The 20,928-nt window shown below is 45.1% G+C and overlaps 1 protein-coding gene across 3 annotated transcripts in view; it reads left to right on the top strand.

The window, feature by feature from the left end:
• The window catches only part of SFXN1 (sideroflexin 1), a 40,368-nt gene that overhangs the window by 7,891 nt on the left and 11,549 nt on the right, over positions 1–20,928 (top strand). For 2 of the 3 annotated variants that reach the window (XM_047855148.1, XM_047855139.1), the window contains exons 2-8: positions 5,472–5,646; positions 12,102–12,272; positions 13,279–13,377; positions 14,677–14,752; positions 15,273–15,358; positions 16,322–16,449; positions 18,332–18,381. In XM_047855148.1, the coding sequence (XP_047711104.1) occupies positions 5,483–5,646; positions 12,102–12,272; positions 13,279–13,377; positions 14,677–14,752; positions 15,273–15,358; positions 16,322–16,449; positions 18,332–18,381 (774 nt within the window). In that variant the 5' untranslated portion in view covers positions 5,472–5,482. Of the gene's footprint in view, positions 1–3,591; positions 3,626–5,471; positions 5,647–12,101; positions 12,273–13,278; positions 13,378–14,676; positions 14,753–15,272; positions 15,359–16,321; positions 16,450–18,331; positions 18,382–20,928 lie in introns of those variants that run through there. The other variant, XM_047855153.1, reaches the window with a different exon arrangement.

Below are 20,928 nucleotides of genomic sequence, written 5' to 3'. Positions count from 1 at the left end.
ACTCCTGGGCCCCCCCCTTTTTTTTATGTTTTTATTTTATTTTTGGGAGAGAAACAGAGCATGAGCAGGGGAGGGGCAGAGAGAGAGGGAGACACAGGATCTGAAGCAAACTCCAGGCTCTGAGCTGTCCGTGCAGAGCTAACATGGGGCTCGAACTCACAGACTGTGAGATCATGGCCTGAGCTGAAGTCAGACGCTTAACCGACTGAGCCACCCAGGTGCCCCATGGCCCTACTGGTTTTTAATGTGGAATAGGAAATACATTTTTGAAAAGAAAAAAAAAAAACCAAAAAACCCTAAAGTGGAACTCCTGATTCTAGACACTGGTTGATTTGTTTAAAGTTGAGAAAGTGGAAGTGTGCTTGAAGGTTCATGTGTGAAAAAGGCTTGGCTAATTGAAACATGGGCATCACAGTTAATAATTAAAAATTTACCTGGTTTGAGACCAGCTGTCTTGGTAAGCGTGTTAATATGACATTCCTGATGAGGCTTCATGTTTTTGAAATGCATGGGGGGGGGCAGAGACAGGTTATGAAGGCTAACTGGTATTTCTTATGCCAGTGTACAGTACAATGTACAATGTGCTATTTGAAATCCTTTCTAAGTAGGGAGAACGGTGCTGTATTAGTTTCCTTTCGCCACTATAACAGACCACGACAAAATTAATATTTGTAAACCAGCACATTATTTGATAGTTCTGGAGTCCGGTGGTCTAAAATGAGTCTGTGTTACTTCTGGAGGCTCTTTGACTTTTGCAGCTTCCAGGAGCTGCCCATGTTCCTTGGCTCACCGCCTCACGTCACCCCAGTGTCTGCTCGTCTCACATCTGTTCTTCCGGCTCTGCCTCACCTGCCCTCCTCTTTCTCTCGTGGGGGCTCTTGTGATCGTATCAGACCCACCTGAGTAAGCCCCGGTGGTTCCCAGTCTCAAGAGCCCTGCCTTAGTCACAGCAGCAGAGTCCCTTGGTCACAGAAGGTGACCGTGCGTGCGGCGAAGACGTGCACATGTTGGGGAGGGGCATCATTCTGCCTACCACAGGTCCTTACAGGGCCCATCACTAAAAGCTTTCAGGGTTGGGGTTTTGGTGGGCTTGGCCAGGAGTCTGAAGATCAGCCTCCTAGCTCCCTTGCTGGGTAGGTGAGGATTAGTTGTGAGTAGCATCTCAGGATCTTGCTTTCCTCCTCGTTGAGCACGCTGTCAGGAGAGCTGAGGTAGACTCTTCTGCCACGGCGTGTAGCAGGAGCTGGCACTCTTAGGCTAGCATCTAGCCCAGTTCCTGGCATGTAATAGAAACTCCAGACGTGTTGGGGTTCCTTTCTTCCATCTCTCCCCTTTTCCTTTGCCTAAAGAAGGACTCCTCCTTTAGGCAAAGAAGGCCTCCACAGCTTGCTTCTTGCTCACATGTTCTAGGGTCACCACAGGGTCCTTGTAGTGCAGAACTTCAGTGTGTCCGTAGACATGTTAGTATTTAAACAAAAAAGGAGGGCCTCAAAGATACCAGTTCTGTGCAGGCGTTAATTGATGTACTTTGAGGGGAAAAATAGCTAAATGAGAGCGGTAGAGTAGAGAGAGCTGTCAGACCAATGCCCGGGAGTGCAGTCCTGCTTTGGGCTGTCCAGCTTGTCTTCAGCCACCAGCACCAGTCACACAACCCGGGCAAGTTATTTGCAGCCTCTGGGCCTCCGTCTTCCTCATTTGTGTGGTGCAGTTAAAAATGGCGGGTCAGGGGCCCCTGGGTAGTTCAGTCGGTTAAGCGTCCAACTTCGGCTCAGAGCATGGTCTCACGGTTCATGGGTCCGAACCCTGCATCGGGCTCTGTGCTGACAGCTCAGAGCCTGGAGCCTGCTTCGGATTCTGTGTCTCCTTCTCTCTCTGCCCCTCCCCAACTTGTGCTCTGTGTCTCTCTGTCTCTCAAAAACAAATAAATGTAAAAAAAAAAAAAAAAAAAAATCTCATGCCTGGCCTTCTGCTAGGCCTACTGGGTCAGAATCTCTAGACAGGAGATAGTAATTGCCTTTGCGGGGACAAACCGGTCCCTAAGGAGGAACACTTAACGTGTGTGTACCATCTCTCCCTACTTGCAGCCACCATTGCTGAGAGTTTTTAGAACGTGCAGAGTTCTGCAGTGTTCCCCTCCCCCTAGACAGGCTCCTCAGGGGGCTGTATTCTCCCGTCTTCACATTCCCAAAATGGGAGTAACCGCCTACCAAGGTGTTCTCCATTTTGGCCAGCTGGACTACCAAGGGATTCACTTGGCCTGTTTTCTAGGACACCACCCTGTCCTGCTTTTCCTCATGCTGGTCACTCCTTGTCAACATCCTTTGCTGTAGCCCCACCTGCTGAGTCCCCTCCACTCCCTGCGGGGCACGAAGGTGTCTCAGCAAACAAGTCTGGAAGCTACTGCTCTCCTGGGTGTGAATTGGAGTTCTTGTTTTGCTTTTTGTATGTTTTGTAAGTAACACATTTGATGTATTCGAATTCATAATTTAGACATTTCTCATAACAGTGGCACAACTCTTTGATGTGTACTACATAGCCCTTGATTTTGATGTGTTCTAGTTTGAAATTTAAGACGTTTTCTCTTACCATAGCCCAGTCAGCCAAAACCCAGCAGGGACAAAGCTGTAGTCAACAAAGTCACGTTCGTTGGCTTCTTGCGTTGAGGGAGACCACACACCAGAGGAACCAACAAAGGAGGAGATAAATCTTATAGAGCATCTTGGAGAACAGTGGACTTTAGATGAAGTTCAGTGAAACAGTATTTTCATTGGCTTCAACCAGGGCTGCGTGTTAAGGTCTAGACCCTGAAGTGGTCCCACTGCCCTGTTTCCTTGGAAATTACAGAGTTAAAAATTTGTGGAATGTCGTGTCCAGAAACTCTGTGATAAACTCCACACCTAGGCTGGGAATCCAGGCTCCTTTTCTTTTCTTTCCTTTTTTTTAATATGAAGTTTATTGTCAAATCGGTTTCCATACAACACCCACTGCTCATCCCAACAGGTGCCCTCCTCCATGCCCATCACCCACTTTCCCCTCCCTCCCACCCCCCATCAACCCTCAGTTTATTCTCAGTTTTTAAGAGTCTCTTATGGTTTGCCTCCCTCCCTCTCTAACTTTTTTTTTCCCCTTCCCCACCCCCATGGTCTTCTGTTAAGTTTCTCAGGATCCACATAAGACTGAAAACATATGGTATCTGTCTTTCTCTGTATGACTTATTTCACTTAGCGTGACACTCTCCAGTTTCATCCATGTTGCTCCAAAAGGCCATATTTCATTCTTTTTCATTGCCAAGTAGTATTCCATTGTGTGTATAAACCACAATTTCTTTATTCATTCATCAGTTGATGGACATTTAGGCTCTTTCCATAATTTGGCTATTGTTGAGAGTGCTGCTGTAAACATTGGGGTACAAGTACCCCTATACATCAGCACTCCTGTATCCCTTGGGTAAATTCCTAGCAGTGCTATTTTTTAATCTTTTGAGGAACCTCCACACTGTTTTCCAGAGCTGCTGCACCAGTTTGCATTCCCACCAACAGTGCAAGAGGGTTCCCGTTTCTCCACATCCTCGCCAGCATCTGTAGTCTCCTGATTTGTTCATTTTAGCCACTGTGACCTACGTGAGGTAATATCTCAGTGTGATTTTGATTTGTATTTCCCTGATGAGCAGTGACGTTGAGCATCTTTTCATGTGCCTGGTGGCCATCTGGATGTCTTTAAAGAAGTGTCTATTCATGTCTTTTGCCCATTTCTTCACTGGATTGTTTGTTTTTCGGGTGTGGTGAGGTCTTTTTCGGTTTGGTGAGGTCTTTATAGATTTTGGATACTAGCAGGCTCCTTTTCTTTGTGAAGAGTGGAATGTTTCGTTCTTTCTGTTGGATTTCCAATAGCAAAGTTTCTAACAGTTTGTGATTATAGAAAACAAGGTGTCTGGGTGAGATAAGAAAGCAGTGGTCACTCAAAGAAGGGGACAGTGTTATGACACTTTACAGCTGCATCGTGACCTTGGGAGAAGTATGGTTTCCCATTAACTTTGCAGTTGGCTTCATCTGTGTTTGCTAGTCCAGCTGGCTTTATGAAGAGCCGACCTGATTTTTACCTTCTCACTCTTCCTGACCGGCTATGTCACACGCACTAGATTTCTCACGTCTGTTGTCCTAACACGTCGCTTTTGATCCGGTGGGCTGTGATACGTATTGAGAGTTTGATAAAGCCCGGTGACCAGAGTGCCTAGCGTCTGCACCTGGCATCTTACCGTACCTAAGAACTTGTGAAGCACCTGGAGAAGAAAGCTGCTGTTCGAACTGGTATTAGAAATGTAGGGGAGGGAGACAGGAATACAAAAGCAATGGTTTGAAGCCTTCATAGTGATCCAGTCCTTCAATCTGCTAATGTCATGCAGAGATCAAGCCTAAGGAGATCACCAGCTTTGAAGAGATCAGAGACAAGGATACAACATGATTTATCATGGTGAAAAACTGGAAATAACTTAAACATTAAAGGTGTTGTTATATACCCAAAATGAATATTTAGTGCCGTGGGAAATGCTCATGAAATAAGCACAAAACAAAAAAAATGAGGAAATTAAAATACAGAGTATGATATCAACTTTATTTTTTTACTTATATGATAATATGTATAAAAAAATGCCTGCAAGGAATTACCAAAACATTAAAGATGTTTATTTCAGTGTGGCTAAATTAGCAGAGGTTTTGTTTCTTCTGTGTTTTCTCCAATAAGCTTACATTATTCAGAATACTACCATAAGCATGCATTTTAATAATTCAGTGCAGTTTTAAAAATAAGTGCGTATCACTCAGAGGAAGAAATTATTTACTTTGGGGAAAATAGTAATGGTCCTTAGCCACAAACTACACTAAATGCTACAGTTTTACTCTTATTCATGGGATTGTGTCACTGTGCTTTTTCCACTATGTTAGATTGAAGAACATAACTTGTCTTTTTGATTGGTGGCTTATATGCTCAACAAGCCTGCCTGAATCTGAATCTTGTTCTAATTGTAGGATGTTTAGCATTTACTTAACCCTTTTTTGCATTAGTCACTTCTACTGGTAGAAACAACAAATTTAATAGACCAGAGTGCAGTAGTAGTTTGAGAAAAGGGGTTTCAAACTTCAGACCCTGTTACTGCTGATGTTAATTTTAACTTTTTATATTTCTTTTTTTCTAGAGTATTTCTAGGCTTCCAAAAGTTAAGGAGTGATGAGATACTATGTGTTTATAAAGAGAAATATGGTGGGAAATTAGTGAAATTTGGTTAAGATCAGGTGGGATTTGTGGACAAAGTAAGCTTTGGATGTAGATGGTCCTTCTGCCAGTTATAGCCAAGTTATTTTTGTAAATAGGAATGTACATAAATCTTTGCCTGAAGGCTGATGTGACTCTAAGTTTGTGAAACCTGTTGGAACATTGTGAGCCTTGACTAGACTTGTCTTTTTGACCCTCTGCAGAGTCCAGGACGATGTCTGGAGAACTTCCAGCAAACATTAACATCAAGGAACCTCGATGGGATCAAAGCACCTTTGTTGGACGAGCCAATCATTTCTTCACTGTGACAGACCCCAGGAATATTCTGTTAAGCAACGAACAACTAGAGAATGCTAGAAGAGTGGTGCATGATTACAGGTAACGTTAACGGCTATGCTTTTTGGTGACTATAGTAATAGGTTGTCACGTGACCTATTGTCTCTAAACCTTCACTTAGTGATTTTACAACTTTCTTTTTAACCAAAAAGAAGAGGAAATAGGAACACACAGCTTATCCTGTTTTATGCTGAGCCTGAGTGCAGATACCCAGGGTTCACAGTAACCTGGAAATAAGACAGCCATCCCTCCAGCTCCTAAGTACCAATCTGTGAGGTCCCCTCTCCCAGCGCTCTGCCTCCTCCTCTTAAGTACACCCCAGCATCTGTAGCCCCCTGTGTATCTTTCTGTCTCCAGATGGAGACAGCATCGTGTAGAAAACAAGTTGTTAAGAATTAGGGTAGGTTGGTTGCTTCTGAGCTGGAACCTCAGTGAATAAACCGCATAGGCAGGAGCTCAGATGGAAAGATGCCGGTGGCAGGTTTGTAGGTTTGGGCTGCAGTTCATCAACTCAAAGAGTCGGTCGTGAGGTCAGAGAAGACAGATGCTCTAGTAAGGCAGTGGTCACACCTGTCTCAATCGAAGACCACACAAGAATATCTCGGGCTTTGTGGGCCACAAAGGGTTTCTGTCACCTGTTTTTCTTAGTTTGGCGTTTGCGTTGTTGTTGTTTCTTAAACAATCCTTTTAAAAACTTAAAAGCCACTCTTAGCTAGTGAGGCAGACAAGCCAGAAACAGTAGTTTGCAGACTCCTGCTCTCGGGGAGAGTCCGCCGGAAGCTGAGAATCGGAGCAGTGGGCACTCGGGCCACAAGCCGCATACACAAGGCGGGAGTTTGGTGGTTGGTCACGTGGGTGGTTGGGGAAGGAACCAAGGGCAGCCTGTAAACTCTGTGACCAGCTCTGAGTCTGGCCGGATCTTAGCATGTGCTTGCGCGTAAAGAGAGAATAGCCGGACAGCAGTCCTAGAAGCATATACGAAAGTACTGAAGAACAAGGCAGGGAGGACAGCAGAAGCACAGTCAGGAATTCAGAAAAGCAGGTGTTCTATGAATCTGGAACAAGCGCCATAAAAAGAGGAGAGGTGGAGAGGAAAAGACAGAGGGGTTGAAAAGGCACAAACACATTGCAAAGAAGCTAACGGTTCTTTGTAAGAGCATGATGAAGCTTCTCGGGAGGCAGTGGCAGGGCATTAATGACGGAGCTGTCTCGGTGAGAGAGTAGAAACAAAGACGTGGGGAGTGAACCGGGGTGCTCTTCCAGCGGTGAAGGGCGTGGGGTGGCCCACCTTTCCCACAGAGGGCCAGGTGGTAAATATTTTCAGCTTTGCAGGCCATACAGTCTGCATATTCTCTCTTGCATATTCTTCTGTGTTGTTTTGCTTTTTTTTTTTTAATGTTTATTTATTTATTTTGAGAGGGAGGGACAGAGCAATGAGTGAGGAGGGACAGAGAGAGAGGGAGAGAGAATCCCAAACATGTTCTGCGCTGTCAGCACAGAGCCTGATATGGGGCTCGAACTCACGAAACCACGAGATCATGACCTGAAACGAAACCACGAGTCAGATACTTAACTGACTGGGCCTCCCAAGCACGCTGCCTTTTTTTTTTTTTCTTTTTTTTTTTTTTTAAACAACTGTCTAAAAACGTACAAACCACTCTTAGCACACAAACCATTCAGAAGCAGGCCATGGGCTGTAGTTTGCCAGTTCTGATACAGAGGAAAAGGTGGAAGCTGACTGGGGGTTGCCAGGAAGTGGCAGAAAGGAACGGAAGGAACTTTTGGGGAGATGAAAATATTCCATACCATGATTCTGGAGGTGGCCACACCACTGTGTACATTTTCCAAAACTCATCAAATCGTACATTTAAAATGGGTGACTTTTATTGCGTTTAAATTATACCTTAATAAAGCTGATGTAATTTCCTGAAAAAAAGGAGATCCTTCCCAATTCATGTGCAACCCTGGTACTGTAAATGACAGAAGTGTGCTGAAAGAAAGCAGTGGCCCATCTTACAAATTCATAAGGCAAAACTCCGACATAAAATCCTGGCACATCACATCCAGCCTTACGTTAAAACCTGAACAGGTAGGGTTTATTCCAGGAATAAAAAAGATGATCTACTTTAGGGCATCTGTCACTGTAATCTATCACACCAAAGCAGGAAAGTCACATCTTGATAGATGCCCAAAAAAAGGTGAAATTATCCATGTGTTTCTCAGAAAGTAATTTCTCAGCTGGGAATAAGGTACAGTGTGTCTTTAATATGGTAAGAAACACACATTCCACAGTAGCAGCCAGTATCGCACTAAATGATGAAACAGGAGAACTGAACTTCCCAGACAGTTCTGCAGAAAAGCAATCCTGTGGGATATTTCCCCCCAACACCAGAGACCAAGAGAAGGAGAGAGACACCCAGAGAGGGAGAGACAAGTTGGCTTCCGTAGTCAAATTTGAGTAAGTTTACATCCCATTTTTTTTTTGTTTTCTAAGATTTTAAGTAATCTCCAAACCCAACATGGGGCTCAGGCTTACAACCCCCAGATCAAGTGTTGCACGTTCCACCTATGGAGCCAGCCAGGCATGCCCCTGCATGCCATTCTTGAGGATGTCCTATCCCATTGACTTTTTAAATATTCCATGAAGTCTTGGACTAAAGAAAGCTGTTGAATCCTTTTTCTCAAACTTGAACGTGGGCCCTTTTTACATCCAGGAGAACACTCCTAAAAATCCTGCACTAGAAGGCATTCTTTCTAAAGTCAGGGGCAAGTCAGGGATGCTTGTATTGTATAGTATTTTTCTAGAAGCTCTAACTAACTCAGTAAACATAAAAAAAGGAGGAAGAGGGGCACCTGGCCAGGTCAGTCAGTGGAGCATGTGATTCTTAATCTCAGGGTCCTGTGTTCAAGCCCTGTGTTGGATGCAGAGATTGCTTCCATAAATAAACTTAAAGGGCGCCTGGGTGACTCAGTCGGTTGAGTGTCCGACTTTGGTTCGGGTCATGATCTCGGGGTCCGTGAGTTTGAGCCCCGCATCAGGCTCTGTGCTGACAGCTCAGAGCCTGGAGCCTGCTTCAGATTCTGTGTCTCCCTCTCTGCCCCTCCCCACTTATGCTCTGTCTTTCTCTCTCTCCAAAATAAATAAACATTAAAAAAAATAATAAACTTAAAAAAAGATGTAGAGATCTAAAAACATGAGACAATTTCTTTTTTTCCCTTCCTCCTTCCCACTCTCCCTTCCTCCCTCCCTCCCTCCCTCCCTCCCTCCCTCTTCCTTCCTTCCTTCCTTCCTTCCTTCCTTCCTTCCTTCCTTCCGATATTCTTACCAATCAACTAAAAAGCTAGTGGGACAAATAAGAGAATATGAGTGGGCTACACCCAAAGAGTCAATAGTTTGCCGTATACCAGCAATAATAAGACAATATTTTTTAATATCATTCCTAAGACCAAAACACGTATATACCTGTATATGAAACATCTGGGCATATACTTACCCGGAGGCGTTAAGAAGTTAGACGACCACAGAGGGTCATTAAGAGAAGCCTTTGAGTAACTGGAGAAACATGCAGTCAGTCTGGACAGAGTTTCAATCCAAATACAATTGTGTTCACATATAAAATTGGCAAAATAGGGGCACCTGGGTGGCTCATTCGGCTGAGCATCCCAACTCTTGGTTTCGGCTCAGGTCATGATTTCACAGTTCATGAGATGAAGTCCCACATCAGGCTCTGTGCTGGACCCTGCTTGGGTTTTTCTCTCACCCTCTCTCTCAGCCCCTTCCCCCCACTCTTTCTCTCTAAAATAAGTAAATCGGTATTGAAAAATGACAAAATAGTTCTTTTTAATTTTTTTTAGTAGTTACTAATTTTTTTGAGAGAGAGAAAGAGAGATCGCACATGCGTGTGTGCACAAGTCGGGGAGGGGCAGAGAGAGAGAGGGAGACAGAATCCGAAATGGGCTCCAGGCTCCGAGCTGCCAGCACAGAGCCCGACCAGGGGCTCGAACTCACAAAGGGCGAGATCATGACCTGAGCCAAAGTCAGACGCTCAACCCACTCAGCCACCCAAGCGCCCCCAAAACTGACAGAATAATTTTAAGCATTGTCTGGAAGAATAATGAGTATAATTCAGGGGCTTTTGAAAGGGAAAATGAGGAGTCATGGTAGGAGAGACCTCTGTTCTTACCAGGCGTAAAATGCACTGTAAAAGGGTGGTAATCGGCCCCACAAGGTGTAGATAGTGGGAACTGCACAGAAAGCCCCAAAACCAAGCCTGGCATTCACAGGATGTCAGCAGATGATGACTGTAACATTTAAATCTTGGTGTTAGCACGGTAGACCAGCCAGGGGGAAAGCAAAATTAAGCAAATTTCACATTTTCATAACTGAAGATAAATTCCAAATAAACTAAAAACTTCATTGACAACAACAACAACAAAACAATGTTGAAAGTATAGGATGTAGAGGTGAATGTTTGTACAACCTTGCAGTGGGTCAGGCCTTTCTAGGTGTTTGTTCCTACCTGACCACATAAAGATAAACATGTTCTGGACAGCCGGTAACACAACTAACCAGATCAACCACAGTGTGTTAAGTGTACATGTGAGTTGCTTAAACAGTGAGGTTGCTGCTGCCACTGATAATAAAAAAAACAGTCAAGTAAAGAAAAGGATAAAAGGCATATTTAGAGTCTCAATGTTTCATATAACTTTTGCCACAGCAAATGTACTCGTTTCTAAATAATCTTGGATGCAGAAAAGATTTATTTATAAGAAGATTAACTTCCTCATCCTTTACAAATGAAAAGATTAGCAGCAATTAAAATGTCCAACAATAAGGGATTGGGATAATCTGCTATCTGAGGTTCAGTGGAATGCTGTAGCATTTGAAAAGATGATGTGTTAGTTTCCTAAGGCAGGCGGCTGTAACCAACTACCACAAGCTGAGTGGCTTAAAACAACAGAAATGTATTTATTCTGTTGCAGTTCTGGAAGCTAGAAGTCTGAAGTCAAGGTGTGGGGAGAGCCATCTCCCTCTCCCTGAGAAGGATCTAGGGGAGAATCTTTCTTCCCCTCATGCAGCTTCTGGTGGCCCGAGGCATTCCTTGATGTTCCTTGACTTGCAGCTACATTATTCCAGTCTCTGCCTCTGCCACCACGGGACCGCCATCTTTGTCTGCACATGGCTCTTCTGAGGGCCCCAGTCATTGGATTTAGGGCCCACCCTAATTCAGCATGATCTCATTTTAATTGTTACATCTGCAGAGACCCTGATTCTGAATAGGGTCACATTCTGAGGTTCTGGGTGGATATGAATTCAACCCAGTATAGATGATATAGAAGTATTTACAAAATACTTCTCGTTTTAAAAAGGCGGTCATAAGGCAGTGGGTCTGCTGTTTTATAAAGGTCCTAAGTGGCGTATTCAGGTCCTGCAAGACACTGGCAGCACGTTTACTACAACAGCGCCGGTGGGAATGAGTAGTTACAGGGTTGAGTGGTTTTCATTGCAGTAGTGAATTTCTGCGTTTTCTAAACGTTTAGCAACGAACATGCGTTTCTTTGATAACAAGACCATGAGCCTTTCTAACCTAGGGTTTCAAACTGTAGGTTTAAAAATAAATTAATGGGGCGCCTGGGTGGCTCAGTCGGTTAAGAGTCCGACTTTGTCTCAGGTCACGATCTCGCGGTTTGTGGGTTTGGGCCCCGCGTCGGGCTCTGTGCCGACAGCTCAGAGCCTGGAGCCTGCTTTGGGTTCTGTGTCTCCCTCTCTCTGTGCCCCTCCTCTGCTCATGCTGTGTCTCAAAAATAAATAAAAAAACATTTAAAAATAAATAAATAAATAAATAAATAAATAAATAAATAAAATAAATAAAAATAAATTAATGTTCTTGATCGCCACGGCTTTTGTCTAGTTGGTTAAAAATGTTTTAGAGTTTGCAAAGTTAAAGATAAATAAATAAATAATTAATAAATAAATAAATAAATAAAAATGTATTTATTTAATTTTATTAAAAATTTTACTTATTTATTTTGAGAGAGAGAGACAGAGAGGGGGGAGAACAGGGAAGGGAGAGACAGAATCCCAAGCAGGCTCTGTGCTGTCAGTGCAGGGCCCGACATGGGGTTTGAACTCGCAAACTGTGAGATCATGACCTGAGCCAAGATCAAGAGTCGGACGCTTAACCGACTGAGCCACCCAGGCGCCCCTCAAGATACGTTTTTAAATACGTCATTTAAAACAAAGGATATTTCAGAGTTGAGTACTTCAAGATATAAGGTAAGTTTTTGTTTTTCAAAATTACAGATGATTTGAGATATACGGGTGTGAAATGTACATTGTGTTTACTGTCTTTTGTGTTACTAAAATTTCACTTAGTAACTTGCAGGCACGGTTGTTTCAGGTAAGCGGAAACTCAAGAACTTTCTAGCTACACATCTCTAGAGCACTGGTGAGATAATTAAGATGAAATTTCCCTTGTTATTTCTTGTTTCCCTAGGCAAGGAATTGTTCCTCCTGGTCTCACAGAAAATGAGTTATGGAGAGCAAAATACATCTATGATTCAGCTTTTCATCCTGACACTGGTGAAAAGATGATTTTGATAGGCAGAATGTCAGCTCAGGTCCCAATGAACATGACCATCACAGGTTGTATGATGACGTTTTATAGGTAAGTTCTGGAAATGTGACAGCAGTTCGTTTTATTTTTTTTATTTTTTTTATTTTTATTTTTTTTGAAATTTTTTCAACGTTTTTATTTATTTTTGGGACAGAGAGAGACAGAGCATGAACGGGGGAGGGGCAGAGAGAGAGGGAGACACAGAATCGGAAACAGGCTCCAGGCTCTGAGCCATCAGCCCAGAGCCTGACGCGGGGCTCGAACTCCCGGACCGCGAGATCGTGACCTGGCTGAAGTCGGACGCCTAACCGACTGCGCCACCCAGGCGCCCCGACAGCAGTTCGTTTTACATCACAGAAGCTTCAAGTACAGTTTTGTATGTGAATAGTTTTATTGAAAGAAATGTCATTTCACGTTGAGTTCCACTTCGTATAGATGTTGTAACTCTAGGGGGTTGTTTTAACTTTTCCCTGTGCTAAATAAACAGTATTCTCTTCGTTGTTCAAAAGGAGACTGAATGTTTCCCTAAATCTTAGACCCAAAAGAAAATGAGATGGAGGGAAGAAAATTAAAAAACGCTCTAAGCAGATTCTCTTTTGAATCCGTTCATATGACACACAGTGTAGGTGCAGCTATAGACATGGACACTTAGGCTTGTGCATGTGGTTGGTCAGGAGGCATCAGGGCTACTTTGCCTACAAATGGCTGCTTTTTTCCCCAAGAGAAGGAACCTGACATTTGTTGAGTGCCTACTGTATGTATGCCAGGCTCTTTACAGATTTAAGATAAAATGTAAGGAAGATAACTTGCTCCTCACTGTAACCCTTTGAGCTTGGTGTTACTCGTATCTAAAGAACGAGGGAGCTGAGAACCAGAGGGCGAGCATCTGCCCCGCCGTACAGGTCCGAAGCCCTCGACCCAGAATGCACGGTCTCTGCCCTAGCGTCCTCCTTCCGCAGTCCATCTCCCCTCTGGTTACTGGTGTTCACATTTTCTGTTCTGCACAGCGGCTAGGTCACAGGCGATGGCCGGTGTGTGATGGATCGCTCTGTTTTAGGACCACACCGGCGGTGCTGTTCTGGCAGTGGATTAACCAGTCCTTCAATGCCGTGGTCAATTACACCAACAGAAGTGGAGACGCTCCCCTCACTGTAAAGTAAGACTGTAAGAGTTAACTGTTCCCTGACTTCTCCAGCGTGCCCTTGATTCAGTGCCGTACGAATTGTTGATACTGTTCGGAATATCACGGGGCATAGTTTTCAGTAGTGTTTCTTCTCCTCCCTTCTCAGGGCTCGTGCTGTTAGTGGTGCTGGTAGGTGGGTTTGTCTCCCACACCCTCGAGCTCCCCCTGCAGAACGCCTGTGGCAAGTTTAGACAGCCCCCACCTACCCTGAGCCTGTGGCCAGACAGCAGCGTTCAAAGTAGCAGGCTCAGTAGTGCGATCTCTGTGGAAATCAGGGGGACTCTCATACAGGATTTGTCTTTCTGGGGTTTTACTGATGTTTTTATTATTTATTTTAGAGAGAGACAGAGCATGAGCGGGGGGAGGGGCAGAGAGCGAGGGAGATGCAGAATCCGAAGCAGGCTCCAGGCTCCGAGCTGTCAGCCCAGAGCCCGATGCGGGGCTCGAACTCACGAACCGGGAGATCATGACCCGAGCTGAAGTCGGATGCTTAACCGACCGAGCTACCCAGGCGCCCCAGGATTTGTCTTTAAAATAAATCATCTACAGAGCCAGTCCTGTAAACAACTGTTTCAATGTCCTGAAGAGATTAGCTAACCACAGCTTTTAGCTCAACTTGTACAACACTTCGAAGTGTTTTCTTTTTCGTTGCATCACTTCAAATGGCTTTTGACGGTCCACACGGTCTTCTTTCCCCAAATGGAACAAAGGCTGTGGAAATCCGCCACCAGCAGTTTTATCACACCTTCGTTTCTTCCAACCCTTTGAACTAAAATTTCTTTTAAAGTGAGAGAAAAGCGCTGTGCTTGGCTGCCTGTCGAGGACGGGACTTTCAGTAGTTCCATACGACAGGTTCTATCGTTTTAAGAACGACAGCGGCGCAGGTTTGCTTTCGGTGTGTATGTTTATATTGGGGAAGTATCTTTCGCTTGAGCAGCCGTGCTGCCAACACGCAGACCCGGCTGCTCCTCCCTCCACCCCGCACTGTGGCGTCGTGCACGCACGGCCCCTGCGTCCCACCCTGGAACCGGCTCCCTGTGGCCGCTCGTCGTACGTGGCAGTCGGCTTGTGTCCTAGGGGTGCCCCTTCTCCGGGGTCCGCCTGCTCCCCTTCGGCGTTTCTATGTGTAGACTGATAGCGGGTGTTGTTTTGGGGGCTCTCCGCTCTTAGTCACGCTCTTTCACATCTTCCCTCATTTCTTTAGAAAACGGCGAGCCCAAGTTTCCTGATGGCCCTCCTTTCTCACGCACCGTTCTTTCTCTTTCTTTTCAGTGAATTGGGAACAGCTTATGTTTCCGCCACAACTGGAGCCGTAGCAACAGCTCTGGGACTCAATGCATTGACCAAGGTACCCAGATTCTCATTTCTGTAGCAGAGCTTCTGAATTTCTTCTCACCTGCCTGGCTCCAAGCCTCTCAGTTATTTCCCAGAATAGTTCAGGTCCGGTTGTGTCTTCCAATGAGCTTGGGAGGTGCCGTCACCCACACCGTCTGCCAAGCCCCTGGTCTGTCCCTGGCACCGTGCCCCATGTCCCCTGACCCTAACTGCCCGCTAGAGGCTGTGTGCAGAAGAACGTGCCTGCGCCCACACCTCCGGAGAGGTAGGGATGCCAGTACGTGGACTCCAGACTCTGCGACTCCAAAGCCCCCCAGTCCGTCAGCCAGGCTAAGCTGTCACGTGTCCCGGAAGTGCGCCCATGCGGGAAATAGATGGACACCACCAGGCCACGAGTTTTGAAAGTACTCCTGGCCTGAGCGTCCGTGCAAAGAAGGCTCTGGGTTTTTAGCGGTTTTCAGGGAGAAATAAGTGTTTGCATTTAGTCATCCGGGCAGAGTAAGGTAATGCTTTTGGAATTCTCTTTTCTGCAGCACGTCTCACCACTCATAGGACGTTTTGTTCCCTTTGCTGCGGTAGCTGCTGCTAATTGCATTAATATCCCGTTAATGAGGCAAAGGTAAGATCCACGTGCAGTCGTCGAAAGGACTGGTGCTTGACAGTGGAGCCGCTTGGAATAATTAGTTTTGTCGGAACTTTTATTACAAGTTCATGTTAATCTTTGCAGACGGAATTACGGGAGACTACGGGAGACGTGGGGTTTGCTTCAGCATAATCCGTCACGGGCGCGGAGATGGGTCCATTAATGAAGCAAGCTTAGCCATGACCTGCTAGTTACTAAAGTATTCTGTGGGCATGTGGGGGGATAGAATATTCTTTCTGCTTCTGTGTAGTAAAACGTTTAAAACGAGGATCTCAAGCTAACATAATGTTTGTGCTAGGGCTAGGCAGAGAAGGTCTCTGCACTGCAAGTGTATTCTCTAAAATAGGTTCTCCCCCACCACAGTCCAGAACCGTCTTCTTGGCTTTAAAATAATATTCGTGTCTATTTTTGAAAGTATTTTATAGCACTGGCAAAAAATTAGGAGAGAAGAAAGGACAAGGAAAAGCAGTTTGGAATGGATAACGAGGAAGGGTAACACATAGGAGCTGTACTTTTAGTGTTAGTAACTAGAGTTTAATACCCAGTAGTGCCACGTACTAACGAGTCCTACGTCAGTCTAGGCAGTTAGGTTACTGATGGCACATATCATATATGTGTCTCTCATTTGGAGAGTTGCTCAGGTTTGCACGTGAGCATAAGAATTAGCTTTATCTTTAAGTTAGCATACTTGCCCTTTGAGTCCTATTGTTACTCAAAATGAGATACTTTCTGTAATGGAGTTCGCTAGTGTTATTTTACTTTTGTGCCCGTCATACAACTTGTTCGTGGTGTTTGAAAACAGGCCCCTTAGTGCCAAAAGTGACACCTGAGTGGCTAGTTGGATTAAGTGGGGACTTGATCTTCCACAGCACAGTGCTGTTTCCAGCCTTTTCACGAGAGGGCGTCTGTGAACCTCTTTGCATGTGTTTTGCTCGGCAGGGAACTCAAAGTCGGCATTCCCGTCACAGACGAGAATGGGAACCGCTTGGGCGAGTCGGCCAATGCTGCAAAACAAGCCATCACACAGGTGGTCGTCTCCAGGATTCTCATGGCAGCCCCGGGCATGGGTTAGTAGCTCTCAGTCAGCGAGGCCTGACTGTAGTCTGAGTGGCCACGGGGTAGTTTGGGCAGGGGCGTGGGGTCATCTTTCTTAGGCTTTTGCTGCACGACGCCTGGCGCTGTGGGGGTGCTGTGGGTGCCGTGTGGAGGCCAGAGGGAGCCAGCGGTGGTGGTGGGATGGTTGGGGAGACTGGCCGGGAAGCTGGCCCACCACAGCAGACCAGTGTTGGGGACAGGTGTGGACCTGGGCGGTGACAGTATGGGTTATGAGAACCTGAAGGCAAAGAATTTGATTTTCATCACTCTTAAAAAGAAACTTCGAAAGTTCTTGAATCAGAATAATTTCTGCTGGAGGTTGATTTGTATCAGTTGGAGACCCTTTAGAACACACACCAAGTCAGGATGGTTAGAGCACCTCTTAAGATGTGCACCAAGCTTCTACTCAGTTTTGTTCGCAGGGCTTGGAGTCAACACAAGCGCCAGCCAAAATCTGCATTGTGTTTAGTTCCTCTGAGAAACTCTGGGCCACTCCTAGGGCTTTCTAGAGCTACCCTCAGACCAAAGGCCGAGAGAAGATTCTCAGACTTACTCAGAAACCAGATGGTCTGGAAGGTCTAGTGCTGTTTACAGCAGCAAATGGAAACTCGTATGATTAATTTCACCATCTAAACTGAATGCAGAAAGCACTTGGCGATTAACCAGGCTCTCAGGGGAAGCCTACTTACTTAATCAACTGCTGTCAGGTTGTCCCACTAGTATATTTTGTTGTCTTTAAGTTCATTTTGTCATTGTGAATCTCATCAGGGGATAAGTAGGAGTAGGCAGCAAAAGTTGAAGAAAAGGGCCTGAAGGAAAACTCTGAGGAACGTGGTAGTGGCATCCCAGCCAATTGGGATTATCCGATTTCGCCACCATTAATTCATTCAACAGAGGCACCCTCGTGGCACCCTCACGAGACAGCAGTGTATGCTCTGGAGGTGGGTGCACTGTGGAAACCGCAGTCCTGAAACAGGCCAAGAGTCCCCCCGAGTCTGGCACCAATACACTGTCCCCAACCTACGAGGGGCCGCAGCGCCCTCCCCAACGCGCCTGCTGAGCCCGGGTTTCCAGATTTGCCAAAATCAAGCTTGCAACTCCTGCTTCTGTCCCGTATCTGTGTTTGATTTTAGTTTTGTTCTTTCTCATTTTGAAATACAAGGCTCCCCTTTGGAGTTCAGCCAGCCCAACAGATCTATTTCTAGAGGCTTGGTTATTTTAAACATTATTTAGTCCCCAGAAGAGAAACACAATCTTTCTTTCCCAGTGAAATCTATAGAGGTAATTGCCATATTGAAGTGGTTGACGTGACAGTTTAGTCTGATGGAAATTGTGAGTAAATAATAAATGAACTACCACTCCCCGAAGTTTTATGTGCATCATTGTATCTGACCGTCACAGCCAGTTTGATAGAATTTTCTCCACTTTATCAATGAGGAAAACAGAAAGCGGAGGCTCAGAGAAGTTAGGTAACTTTTCTAGGGTCACTCCAGGCAGGAATCTTTTTTTCTTTTTTCTCTTTTTTCTCCCCCTACGTGGGATGGATGCCTGGGGGAGGTTGCATGTGTTTTATTAACACAGGAGAAAAAAGTTCCTGATATGTGTACTATTGCATACTTAAAGTAAAATCTAAAGTTCCCTTCAAGATTATAAAATTTTCTGGCTGGTAAAGACCATCACATTATTTTTAAAATCTTTTTTAAATACTAAAGTATTTTAAAGAATTACTGCAAATAATTGCACTCTGCCAGTGAAAATAGCCTAAAAGTGACATAAGCGTTTTGTGAAATTGTTGAAAAAAACGTAAGCTGAAAATAAATATTAAGACTTAGGTGGATCTGTCTTTACTCGCAGCCATCCCTCCATTTATCATGAACACTTTGGAGAAGAAAGCCTTCCTAAAGGTAAGCCCCACTTCTGTCTCTGCCTCAACCCTTTCGGATTTCAAACTGTGCAGAATATTTCCTACACAGCGAGTAAAGAGTTTGAAGGCCGTTGGCACTTGGGCACTCGCGTAACTAAAAAGATGTTTCGAGGAACATTTTACTTGTGATCTCAGATATTTGAAAAAGCTTTCATACATGGAAGGTGGCTGCTCACTTCTCGAGAGGTCACACCCTCGGGATGAGTGAGACACTCATCCTCGTCATCACTGGGATGCCTAGCTAGGTGATAATGAAGACATGGTGTGAATTTGGAGTGATGTGTTGATAGGTCACTATGCCGACTACCGGAAATGGAAACGTCATTTGGAGTAGTAGCTTTGTTGAACCCTGAATATAGTGCCCCGTGTATTTTTCTTTGGTGATCATATCTAGTAATTCATTAGTCTCTCAGCCACCTCCCTTCAAGGTCTGAAAACATCACAGGATGAAACTGTGACCGAGGACTCTCAATGCTCCTACACTGCTGTTTGTAGCATCCGCGGTTTAAAGCAATAGTGTTCACGCATCATCTTCTTTTTCCAGTGCTTTAACAATTGGGATATGGTAGAATCGGGTGACTCGTGGCTCATGCGGTTTGGAAAGTGGCTTTGTTACATCTACCAGGAGAAAGGAGGCAGGCTCCTTGCTGAAGGAACAAGTGTATTGTGGGAAAGACCGCAGCTGTCTTGGGGTGAATTGTTTTGGGTCTTAGAAACAGAAATGTAACATCGAAGAGACACGATAAAGCTTTGAAAAAGGACCTAGTTCACAGGCCAAACACTTCCTGAATGGTTTCCTAATCCTAATCTCACGATTAGGAGAATTCTAATGGGCCCCAGGAGGAAAGCTACAGTCACCACTAAGTGAACACTTCATAAACACTTGCAATACAATTATGTTCTTAGAGAAGGAAACCAGAAAGTATGCCGTGAGGAGACGGTAACGTCGAGTGCCTCATTTGACCCATGTACCCAGGCTGTGGCCTGTCCCTGCACCAACCCCATGTTAGGGAAAGGGGACCCTCTCTCCAGCACCTTCTCTCGTATTCTTTCTTGGGAGCTGTGGGCACATGAAAGAGTTGTATTCCCTGAGCACCCTCCCACAGCAGTCTTGCACATCAGTATGAATTGTGCAGTAGCATGTCATGGTGGCCCTGTAGCCATTGAACTGTCCCCAGATACAAAACAGCTTTATATATATATATATATATATATATATATATATATATATATATGTATTTAAGCAGTAAAGCTATCGGTATAGACCAAAATGTCATTGTGGATTCACGTGACATTTTACCTACTTCACTAAGCTGTTATTTTAAGAATTAATGAAAAAAATTTGCCCATCTCTCCTTCTGGTGCAAAGCTTAGAGAAGATGGACTCTTAAAAGCTGCTAACGGGTTAGTTTACGTACTTGAACAGTGACTGTATCCTAAAACTACCAGACTATATATACATCTGGAATTCATCAGCTTTGACATCTCAGTGCTTTTCAGAAAATCTGAAAAAAACTAATGCAGTGCTCCTTCTTCTGTTGATCCCCGCTTTACTTATGGGAAGTGCTTTCGGCTTTGAAGGAAAACACCTATCACGTTCATTTCAACGGGGTTTTTCAACATCACTCTTCAGGGTGCTAGTGGTGAGTGGCCCATCCAGTACATGCCTAACTTTGCAGACGTTGAATTGATGCCCTGTGTTCTTCTCTGCCGGCTCTTGCTCTGGGAAGGCATTAGGATCCCACTGTTTCTGCAAGGGCATACGTCAGCCCAGGCAGCCTTTTTGGCTCTGCCTGGTTGATAGCTCCTAAGGTCTTGGCGTGCCAACTTCAGGAGCAGTGGAGGATCAAAATAAATCTAACCCCCCACTCCTGCTGAACTGAAGAAACAATCAGGTTTTTGAAGCAAGACCAGATTTCTAGGTTGGTTACAAGACTTGGAAGCTGTCATCTTATATAGTTCGTCTGACGATAAAAGTGACGCTTTCGTAAGAGACGGGTCATCAGTGTGGCTCATTCTGCCGATCGTGTCACAAGGTTATGATTGTCATGAATCTGCAAGGTGACTGTGAAAGCTGTTGGGAGGCCACCTTCAGTGACGGCATCCCCACTGCCGAAGCCCTCCCGTCCTCTTCTCTCTGTCTCTCAAAGGCCACCCAGCAGAAGAATCTCGGCATCCTGGCTCTGGAGCAGGGGCTCCGAGTCTCACTGTGTCCACCGCGGGTGGGACTCGATTCTGCAGAGTCTGGCTGCAGCCTGGGGGCACGTGGTGCCCTGTGGCTGCTGACGCGTATCCCGATCATGGCTAGGGATCCCAGAAATTCTCAAGGAAAGTCTGCATTGGAAGCTACGTTAATGCTGAAAAGTTAGGTCACTGGAGAAAACGCATGGAAATGAGGCTGGTACATCCTTCTCCCAGTTCAGTCGTGCCTTGGCACTCCTGGGGTCTCGGCATTGTTGGAAAAATTGCTGTAGTTACTCTGAGTGACAAACACTGGACAGGGGACGTAGTTGTGCATATTGCATCA

The sequence above is a fragment of the Prionailurus viverrinus genome, chromosome A1, assembly GCF_022837055.1.
Source record: "Prionailurus viverrinus isolate Anna chromosome A1, UM_Priviv_1.0, whole genome shotgun sequence".
Taxonomy (NCBI): domain Eukaryota; kingdom Metazoa; phylum Chordata; class Mammalia; order Carnivora; family Felidae; genus Prionailurus; species Prionailurus viverrinus.
This window is presented reverse-complemented; position numbering and strand designations above follow the sequence as displayed.